At 41.8% G+C, this 10,965-nt stretch overlaps 2 protein-coding genes across 3 annotated transcripts in view; one reads left to right on the forward strand and one right to left on the reverse strand.

Moving 5' to 3' along the window:
* Positions 1-10,965, reverse strand: part of LOC121921817 — a 194,093-nt gene that overhangs the window by 119,728 nt on the left and 63,400 nt on the right. The window lies entirely within an intron of this gene.
* On the forward strand, positions 770-7,958 carry LOC121921945 (zinc finger and SCAN domain-containing protein 16-like). Of its 2 annotated transcripts, none has more exons than XM_042450712.1 (4): positions 770-863; positions 2,759-3,495; positions 4,840-4,942; positions 6,946-7,958. In XM_042450712.1, the coding sequence occupies exons 2-4, from the start codon at positions 2,779-2,781 to the stop codon at positions 7,641-7,643; spliced, it is 1,518 nt and encodes a 505-aa protein (XP_042306646.1). In that variant the 5' UTR covers positions 770-863; positions 2,759-2,778; the 3' UTR covers positions 7,644-7,958. The 2 variants fall into 2 exon arrangements, with proteins under 2 accessions (XP_042306646.1, XP_042306645.1); XM_042450711.1 differs by lacking the exon at positions 770-863 and adding an exon at positions 874-1,128.

Consider the following 10,965-nt stretch of genomic DNA (forward strand, 5'->3'; position numbering starts at 1 on the left):
GTAGCCCACCTTTTTCCCAATATAGGACTCCAGGTGGCTTATAATAAACATTAATTGTTGTTGTGTGCCTTAAAGTTATTTCTGATTCACAGTTTTCTTGGCAAGTTTTTTTTTGGAGCGGCCTTCCCATTGCCATCCTCTAAGGCTGAGACAGTGTGACTTTGTTTGCCTCACCAAACTACACACCCCAAGAGTCTTTAACTGCTGCAGCTCCTTTCTATAGCATCCTGGGATTTGTAGTTCTGCAAGACCTTTAACCTTATCTGGTGATGCCTCACCAAACACTGCTGTATTTCCCTCATACAGCATCCTGGGATTTGTAGTTCTGAAAGGCCTTTAACCTTATCTGGTGATGGCTCACCATACTTCACACCCACATTTCCCTCGGATCATGGGATTTGTAGTTTTGCAAGACCTTGAGTCTTCTCTGCTGATGCCTCACCAAAAAACTATACACCTCAGGATCCTTTCACTGCTGCAGCCCCCTCCTAGACAGCCCTGGGATTTGCAGTTGTGCAAGAACTACAAATCCCAGGGTCCTATGGGATGGAACTACAACACTTAAAGCCATGACAAACTGCATCATTCCTACAACTAAGAAGTTGCCAGCCAGCCCTTGCCTTGTTTCCCCATATATCATCACATCTGGTGCTTTTCAGAGCTCATCCTTTTTTTTTGCCAGAGCAGCATTTGGGGGGTTAAATGCACAGAGTCCCCATTGCCTAGACAGAACCAGCTAAGACACAGAAAGGGATTTTTTTTTGGAAAATGTGCAGCTTCTTTTTCTGCTCAGCTGCATGCAAAAAGCAAACAAACAAACAAACAAAAAAAACCTTCCTGTCCTGCCTAAGATTTCCTTCCTGGTAAGAAAACTTTTTGTTACTGTTGCTGCTTGCACACTTTCTCCATCTGGGCTGCAATTGAAATACGTATCTTTAAAAATGCAATGCAGAACAGACCAGGAGCTGGTGGGTTGCTAGCCAGGAATTTGGTCTTGGTCTTGGCTGAAAGGGATAAAAGACAGACAGATAAACAGAGAATGGGCTTACAAATGATGATGATGATGATGATGATGATGATGATGATGATGAAAAAACATACAAATCCCAAAACTGATGTGTCAACCAGGTTTGTTTATATAAACCATTGTTTGTTTTGCATTAATGTTTGCATGGAAAAAATACAATTAGAGTAATGCTGTGAAACATCATTTTATGTATTGGAAAGCTTGATCAGTCATGTTTTTAATGCTCTCTCAGGTCAAGTGAATTAGGCTTTGAGATATGATTGACACTTTTCAATCAAACACCAATTGTTTTCCTGCTGCTTATTCCAATTAAATCTGGATTTTTGTGGGTTCTTTTTCTGCTGGCGGGAAAGCGTGTGGTTTGTCCACTGCATTTTCCCCGGCGGAAAACTAGGCACTGGAAGACTGCCCTTTTGGGGCAGTCTGTACCAGGCCTATATTTCTTTTTAGTCTGTAAAGTCCCTCTTTTTGGAGAAAGGTGAGATGTAAGTAAAATCCCCTCTGAAGAAACTTGCCAAAAAAAAACTTTGTGATAAGAGTTGCCACAAGTCAGAAACGATTTGAAGGCACACAACGAAACGAAAAATAAAATCACTGACTGATCGATCGATTGCCTTTCGTCTTGTGTGCATGGATTGATAGATTGCTGGGCCTGGGGGGGGGGGGGGAGTTGTGCCTATATTATTAAATCCTTTGCTTTCATAAATAAACATAATTCAAAATAGCACTGATGACAAATCTCTTCCAGCAGGCTTATCCAGATGATTTTTAAACTGTGAATTTTAGATGATGATTGTTTTAATATGTGTATATCTTATTTTAACTGTTGCGTTTTAACTAATGTTGTTTATCTGTTAATTGTTTTTTTCCCTGCCTCGATCCATGGGTAGAGGCAGGTAAGAAATAACAGTAACAACAACAACAATAAGCAAAATGATTTTGTGAGCTATTTTTGTTTTGATGCAATCATTTGGGAAGGGCCTAATAATACACACTTAGGGGCCAGTCACACTTTTTTGCACTGAGAGATTCACATCTGGGAATCAATTCAAAATTGATTCACTGTTCCCACTACGTTTTAAGGCAGCGAACCTCTCCATGGGATTTAAGTCTTGTCTGAAGTTCCCATTCGCCACTGTTCTGTATCAAAATGGAAGCGTCTCCATTTCCTGAACTATAGCTGTGCAATCCGAATCAATCTGATAGCTTACTCACACTATTGGAGATGCGGATCATTGAGGTTCTAAAAAAAAACTGCACAGGATTTGGTGTCAAATGCACCGGTTAAATTTGCTTTTTGGTCCCGTCCCTCCACCTTGCAAACTGCATCAAGTAGAACTGTCTGAATTACAGGCAATAACCTGGTTTCCAAAACGGGTTATTTTGTAGTGAAGAATAATAATTCTACCAATTATTATTATTATTATTATTATTAGGCTTGCCCACCTAATTATTTATTGCCTTAGCACAGTGATGGCAAACCTTTTAGAGACTGAGTGCCTAAACTGCAACCCAAAACCTACTTATTTATCACAAAGTGCCATGTCCTTCTGGCTTTCTAATAATGAACTCTGGCAAACTCTGTGCTGTGGCGATGGCACATGCACCTACAGAGAGGGTTCTGAGTGCCATCTCTGGCACGCGTGCCATAGGTTCGCCACCACTGCCCTTTAGCACTTTGAATCAATTGTTCTGATTTGACTTTTCTTTTTCTTTCTTTCCTAATCCCAGAGGTAACGCTGGAGATAAAAATGGAGGAGTGGAATCCACCAAAGAAACCTCAGTTTGGGGAGAAATCAGAAAGTAGAGGAAATGATCCTCATATAGAGACAATGCAGGAATTCTTGACCGGAGCAGCTCCCCAACAAATCAAAGAAGAACCAGACGATGGGCTGGAACAGCGTTGGGATACGCAGTGGCTGGAGTTCTTGAAGACGGTCAAGTCCCCACATTCGGAATGGCAGCACCTCAGGCTTCCCAGCCCCATCTCAGAGGGGAATTTGAAGTCGGCTCAGCAGGCTTCCTTAAAGGGAGTTACTGAAGTCGGCCACTGGCCGAGAGGTGAATGGTTGACTCAGGCCTTGCCGGATCTCCTTGGAGAGGCTCAGCTGGCCTGTAGAGACCTGGACTCATGTCCGACTGTGAAGGTTGAGGTTCTGGATGAAAACAACACGGTCAGCCTGGAGGTCCGGCGCCAGCATTTTCGGCAGCTCTCCTACCAGGAGGCTGAGGGACCCCGAGAGATTTGCCAGAGGCTCCAAGAGCTCTGCCACCAGTGGTTGGTGCCAGAGAGACACACCAAAGAGCAGATGCTGGAATTATTGATCCTGGAGCAGTTCCTGACCATCCTTCCCCGAGAAATGCAGAGCTGGGTCAGGGAGCGAGGGCCGGAGACTTGTGCCGAGGCTGTGGTTCTGGCAGAAGATTTCCTCCTGATGCTTCAAGGACCTAAGAGGCAGGAAGGAAAGGTATTGCGCTAGTAAGAGACTAGAGTCACATCAACACCATGTTTTTCAGAAGTTCTGTGGTTTTGTATGTGTGTGCATGTATATGTATGCGCTTTCAAGCCAGCTGTTGACTTAGGGCAGCCCCATGAATTTTGTGGGTATATTTATTCATATTTTGCTCACATTTCTATAAAGTGGGCCCTCCACATTAGATGGGGTTGGGTGTGAAGGATCCCCGTGAAAGTGGGAAAATCGCAAATAAAAAAATACTGGCTTTTTTTTTACTAGCGAGAACATCACTCTAGGAATCTCTGGGTCCTCCAGCACAAGTCTGGTCAACATCTGCTGGACGTTGAGCATAGACTTGTGCTGGAGGACCTAGAAATGCCTGGAAAAGTGTTCTCTCTAGGAATCTCTAGGTCCTCCAATGCAACATCTGATGGACTTTGCCACAGTTGTGCTGGAAGACCTAGAGATTCCTAGAGAGAACATATTAATCTGATCCATGAATAACCAAATCTGCAAAAGTCAAAGCTGCAAATCTAGAGGGATAACTGTAGTTCCATTTTTACAGTCTTACTTTTAATAATCTCATTATTGCAGTTATCAGAGTAGAAAAAAGGAATAAACTATAATTAGATTAAACTGTAGTTTATATAATTATAACCAATAAATTGTAAATCACCACCTTAAATATACATAGACCCAATCCACACTGCAGAAATAATCCAGTTTGAGACTGCTTTAACTGCCCTGGCTCAGTGCTAGGGGATCCTGGGACTTGTACTTTACAGCGTTAGGAGAGCCATAAGTTGGAAACCACTTGAAAGCATACAACCATTTTGCATTGCTGACGGAATTTAAATTTTCTCTCATGGACTTCGGAAGACTTCATTTCTAGGGCCACATGGCCAGAAAGAGAAGGTACCAACTTGCATAGATATACATCCAAGGAACACCAAACAACCACCTGATAAAATGCAAACCTCATTTTATTTTATTTTTTTCTCCTCCTGTATGATTCCTAACACCTTTACCTGATGCAAAAGCCTGTGGAGCTTCAAAAGCTTGCATCATGTATTTTGGTTGGCCAATTAAAGGTTTCACTGCTTTGTGGATTTTGGATGTTACTGTATTTTGCAACACAGCTACACCTGAATATGTTTCAACAACACAGAAGCCATATACACCACCTTGTATTCGTTGGAGGAAGGACAAGCTAGATGTAGAATGAGTAAACCAAATTAGTGGACTTGTCAATCAGAATAGGTAAAAGGACAAAAATATGTACCAACACAAATACTTTTGAGTTTCCCAGTAGCCTGGGAAATATGATTTTCATTTTTTGTCTATTTCTCCTCCCAGGATCCAGTGCCCTTGGAAGAGCCTTTTATGAACATCCCCAAGGCAGAGCAAGATGAGTCAGATTCTGCAAACAGGCAGCTCTCTCTGGAAGCCACCTTCCTAGGTAAGGCTTCATCTATCTTACTTGATTAAGGAGACTTCAGGATCTTTTCTTGCAATGGCTGCTTGTCTGTCTTTGTTATTAGAGAACATGTCAGATATTCTCATCACCACCCCCAACACTTACTTCCAGCCTTGATATCACTAGGAAGTATGGCCAGCCCTGCCTTTAGAGAAAGACATATGCCTCAAGCAGTGGATTTTGGGTGTCATGGAATGCTAATTGTTATTTTCATCATTTATTTATTTTTGGACAGGGAAGGCAAGGGGTGCTGGTGGGATCCCAACCACCACCACTGCCTTTGTGTGCCCAAACTAACCCGATTAACTAGAACATTGGTCAAGAATTAATAAAATGAAATTCAGCAGGGACAAATGCAAAATTCTACATTTAACCCATAAAAAGCAAATGGGCACTGGTATAGGATAGGACATATGTATGGCTGAGCCATACTACAGTGGCCCCTCGGTATCTGCTGGATATGGTTCCAGGATCCCCCATGGATACCAAAATCCGTAGATGCTGAAGTCCCATTAAACCGAATGACATAGTAAAATGGTTCCCCTTATATAAAATATATAAAAGTCAAGGCTTGCTTTTTCAAGCTGTGGATAGTTGAATCCATGGATAAAGAATCCGTGGATATGAGGACTGACCATACGTGTGAAAACGTTTTGGGGATTACTGTTGATCCTTAGTTGCACACAAGCCAGCAATGTGATGCTGCAGCAAAGAAGGCAAATTGCTATTTTAGCCTGCATTCATAGAAATGCCAAAGTTGAGGGAAGTAATAATCCCACAATATTCTGCACTGGTTAGGCATCATCTGTGTCCAGTCCTGGGTGCCTCATTTTAAGAAGCAGGTAGACGCGTTGGAGCAGGTTCAGAGAAGGACAACAAGGATGATGAGAGATGTGGAGAACAAAATCTGTGATGGAAGTTTGAAGGAGCTGGACTTGTTCAGCCTGGTGAAGAGAAGACTGAAGGGTGCCATGATTGCCCTCTTCAAATACCTCCAGGGCTGCCACAGAGAGGAGGGGTAAGGCCTATTCTTTGCTGCCCCAGAGGGTAGGACCAGCTCGAATAGTTTGAAGTTACAGGAGGGTAGATTTTGAATGAACATTAGGAGGAACATCTTGACAATAAGAGTGGTTCAGTAATGGAACTAATTGCCTAGGGAGATGATGGGGTCTCCTTCTCTGGATGTTTTGAAAAAAGAGGCTGGACAGCTACCTGTTGGGAATACTCTAGCTGGATATCCTGCAATGAGCAGAGGGTCCGACCTGCTGGCTCATTCAATGGGGTCCCTTCCAACTCTGTAATTCTATCACTAGCCAAGATCCTGAAATCCCCAAACTCCCTGGCAGTGGAGTGGTGAAGCCTCTCTGGAATTTAGTTCAAATTTTAAGAGGCACTGTTACCTGTTTTGGGAATAAGATGTAGCACCTTGCATAGCTCCTCCAGACCAAAATCTGAAACAGATGCATCTGAGGATGCAGACTTAAGTATGTATAGGAAAGTTGATGCTGCCAACTTCTTTCTTTCAGTTAGTCACAAAGGTGTTACAAGATCTTTTTACATATAATTTTGTGAGACATTTAGCTTTCTTTGTCAGATAAGGCTACAGATCCCCAGGATTCCCTAGCACTAAATCAGGGCAATTAAAGTGCTCTCAAACTGGATTAGTTCTACAGTGTGTTTTGGACTGTAGTTATACCTTCTTCTGCTCCATTTACTGCTTTGTGCAAATCTATTCTCCATTAATACAATGTAGTGCTAAATTTCTATGTATTCTGCTAAGTATTCTAATGACTTAGGAATAGTCTACAATCTTTAATCTTGTTCTTCCTTGTATTTTACCACTTTTTGTGACATTTTCCTTGCATTTTATCTCCTTCTATTCATTTTGTCTGATCCCTATACTTCAGTATGCTTTATGATTTTTTATTCTTTTGATACAAGCACTGTCTTTTTGACGCTGATAACAGTTCACCATTTGTTTTTAGGAATCAACGATCCAGTCTTGGAGAGCAAAGCAGAGCCCTTTCAGCTGGAAGGACCTGAGCCAGAACAAGTGGGAGTCAGTGAAGTGGAAGAACTCCAGGAGAAATTTTTCCCAGGTTTTGAGTTGGAAGAGAACCGTGGAAGCCCACAAGGATCACAAATCCCCCAAGAGAGCTATCTGTGGAAGATCACAGAGCAGGTTTTTCTTTGCGAAAGCAAGGAATATAAAAACACAGTTCCAGATAGGAAGGAGAAATCCCAGAGGCCCACGACCAACAACAGCACCAGGGGGACAGATTTTGGGAAAAGTCTTCAGAGCTTCGACCTTCTCAAGAACCAGAAAAAGCCGATGCAGAAGTTCAAGTGCTCTTATTGTGGGGCCTCATCCAACATCCGCGCCAACATTGTCGTACACGAGAGAATCCACACGGGGGAGAAGCCTTACACCTGCTTGACTTGCGGGAAAAGCTTCAGTCGGAAGTCGACCCTCGTCCGGCACAAACGGACCCACACAGGAGAGAAGCCGTACAACTGCTCCATCTGTGGGAAAAGCTTCAGCATCCGGTGTAACCTTTTACGGCACGAACGGGTCCACATGGGAGATAAATCCTACCATTGTGCACATTGTGGTCAGAGCTTCAGCCAGAGACTCTTGTTTGTGATACATGAGAGAACTCACACAGGAGGAAAAAAGTTATAAAAACTCACTATCTTGGCATGGTGGGAAATGTTACTGTTTTGCTTGCCTTCTTCTGTATCTCTCTTCCCTTCGTGACACGAGTGATGGAAATTGACACTGGAAAGAAACTGTGAAATGATGTGTTATATGTCTGCATAACTCCCACTGCTTCCATCTGTCTCTTGGGCTGCATCTACACTACAGAATTAATGCAGTTTGATAGTGCTTTAACTGCCATGGCTCAGTGCTAAGGAATTCTGGGCTTTTTCATTTTGTGAGCTATTGAGCTTTCTCTGGAGTTTTTCACATGTGAGGAAAATCAGGGGTTTAAACTGTCATTTTCCCGGGAAAGCCGTGTGATCATGGTGAAGATTTTCACATGACGTCATGATTAGAGAGGACTTATGCTGAGAATAACCAGAGAATAACCAGCAACAATTCATTCACGGGATTTCCCCATGAATGATTTGTTGCTGGTTATTCCCTGATTATTCATGGGATAAGTCCTCTTTACTTGCGACATCGTGGGTTAAAATCTTCACCGTGATCGCATGACTTTCCCAGGAAAGTAACTGTTTAAACACCTGATTTTCTCTGTGTGATAAAGTCCTCTGTCAGAAAGCTCTGGTGCCACCACAAACTACAAACCCCAGGATTCCATAGGAGGAAGCCATTACAGTTAAAGCAGTGTGAAACTGCATTAATTCTGCAGTGTGGCAGCAGTCTCAATCTCCACCCATCCCTCTGAGAGGCTTATGTTCCTCTTTCAGGTTGGTTGTTCCACTCCACTTACAGCAAAAGAGAGGGATACACCATGACATTTTAATGCAGGTCACAAGTCTATAGAATTTTTTAAAAAATCATATGCCTCTACAATGCAGCCCCCCTCATTTTCAAAGTTTAAATTGTTAGTCCCTAGAAGGAGGGACCTTTTTTGAACACATTGTCTTCCTTTGTAAAGCACCATGTAAATAAGAAAAAGTTAAGTTCCCAAACCATGGGGCAATTTGACTGGAGTACTGCAGGGGAATGTGAAAATGTCAAGCTTAAGCAGTCCGTTCTGTGAGAGAATTTGGTGTGTGAATTTTGTTTAAACTTTTAAAAATGCTCAAATTTCACCATAAAGTTTGATTGAAACCACCAGAAATGGAAACATTTTGAATATGGAAGAAAGTGAAATGGACAGATTCACCCAAACAGGTGTTGGCTTTCAAATATTTCACTAGCAACAAACCTAGCCTTTTGATCTCTATTCAAGAGCTGGGGGAAATTACTTTTTTCGATCTATGACTCTCATTAACCCTTAGATAGTGAGTATTCTGGGACTTGTAACTTTTACAGCCATTGAGTATCCAGCCATGATATTGAATTAGGTTTGTTGTGTGTCTTCAAGTGGTTTCCGATGTTACCAACGTAAGTGAACTTATTACAGGGTTTTCTCAGCAATATTTGTTCAGAGGAAGCTTGCCATTGAGGCTGAGAGAGTGTGACGTGCTCAAGGCCAACCAGTGGGTTTCATTGCCAAGCGGAGAATCGAACCCTGGTCTCCAGAGTTGTAGTCCAACACTCAAACCGATACACCACACTTTCTCACCGAATTAGGATTGACACCTATCTTCATCCTCTTTCTTTTGCTTTGAAACTGGGTGTAGTTCCTGGCATTTCCAAGAGTTATTTCGGTGTCAAATGGTGACACATGTCAGTTTTATATCACAGAGTTTACTGAGGATAGACGATACAACAGATGGTATACAGCAGTGAAGAATTCCAGCCTTTTCGCTGATAGGGTCCAGCATGCCATCAGAGCCAGTAGGAAAACTGGGTCAACAGTTCTAGACATAGTTACCTCTCGGCCAGCAATCAATTTCATATCTCCATTGCTGGACATATGGGAAGCCCTTAGGCTGAGGAGCAGTCCTGCTCAGGAAATGTCCATGAGACTTGGTTTGAAGCAGTTTAAATCACCCTGGTTCACACTTGAATCGAATTGCTGAAGCGGTTTGGAGGGGGGGCCATGCACTAGACCTATTTAACTGCATCTTTTTGATGCAGATTTTTTCCACGTCTTTTTGGATAAATCGATTCCAGGCAAGTGTGAACCAGATGCGAATTGGAATGGATTTCAAGAATCGAGACTCCCGCAGGAAACAATTTAAATTGAATCGATTCATTTGTCAATGTGAATCACAAGTAGGCTATTTTATTTTATTTTGTAGCAAGAAAATTGATTGGGGCAAATGTAATGTGAACCACGCTTCGCTGCCAAACCAATCCATCAGTTTGGATTGCAAAGCGATTTATTTGTAAGTGAGAGTGTGGCCTGGGGTTTGGTTCCAGGACCTCCTGTGGATACTAAAATCTGTTGATGTTCAAGTCCCTTTAAACACAACGGCAGAGTAAAATGTTGTCCCTTGTATAAAATGGCAAAATCAAGGCTTGCTGGAATTTCTATGCTTTTTAAATATTTTCAAGCTGTGGAAACTTGAATCTGTGGATATGGAAGTCTGACTGTACGCAAGTGTGACACATCTCCCCCTCCATTGACTCTGAGAACTGTAAAACAGGTTAGCAATGGATGAAGATTTACTCTCCCTGTCCATTGTCATCCTTCATATCTTTTCTCCGTCAAGCTTATGGAAAAAAGAACCAGACACAGGGGTTTATCAAACTGGGGCTAATTTTGGCATTAAAGAGAGATTAAAGCGCATTTAAAGCACCCCGCAAATAAAGTGAAAAAATGTCAAGTAACTGTGAATGGTTATCACACACAATTGCACAAATAAAAGTAAAAAGATGCGTGTTAATGCTTTTTTGTGATCACTTTAATGGCAGGTCTTGTTCAATGTCGTGTAAAACCATTTAGCGTAATTACGTGATTTTTTCCAGGATATTCATGGGATAAACTCCCAATCTCCTTTGTGTTATAAACTCCAAAATCACTAATACAAAATGACTCCTTCATGCTACTGGACAACTATTAACATCTGGTCCTGATGTTGACAAGGACTCGAAAACCCATCTGCCTAACTTAGTAAGCAGTAACTCAACAGAGGCATTCCTAAAAACATGGAAACCTTTTACAGACCACATAACAGCACAGAAAGGGATATCAGTATTATAGGGTTTGACATACAGGACGTAACAGGCTTTTTATGTGTAGGAAAGAAATTTATATGAATGGTATAAAAATTAGATTATAATAAGTTATAGATATTGGTAAGAAGAGGAAAGATTAGGATAATTAGATCAGAGTCTGGGAAAAGAGAGAAGTCATTTTAAAAAGGGAAGCAAATGGGAATGCATTGCTGTTTTGTGAGTGCATGCGTTATTTTTAATAATTATA

This window comes from Sceloporus undulatus, chromosome 2, assembly GCF_019175285.1.
Source record: "Sceloporus undulatus isolate JIND9_A2432 ecotype Alabama chromosome 2, SceUnd_v1.1, whole genome shotgun sequence".
Taxonomy (NCBI): Eukaryota; Metazoa; Chordata; class Lepidosauria; order Squamata; family Phrynosomatidae; genus Sceloporus; species Sceloporus undulatus.

Coding starts and splice junctions, on each gene's coding strand:
- LOC121921945 (XM_042450711.1), top strand. Junction 3,496..4,839: donor CTAAGAGGCAGGAAGGAAAG/GTATTGCGCTAG, acceptor TTCTCCTCCCAG/GATCCAGTGCCCTTGGAAGA. Junction 4,943..6,945: donor TCTGGAAGCCACCTTCCTAG/GTAAGGCTTCAT, acceptor ATTTGTTTTTAG/GAATCAACGATCCAGTCTTG.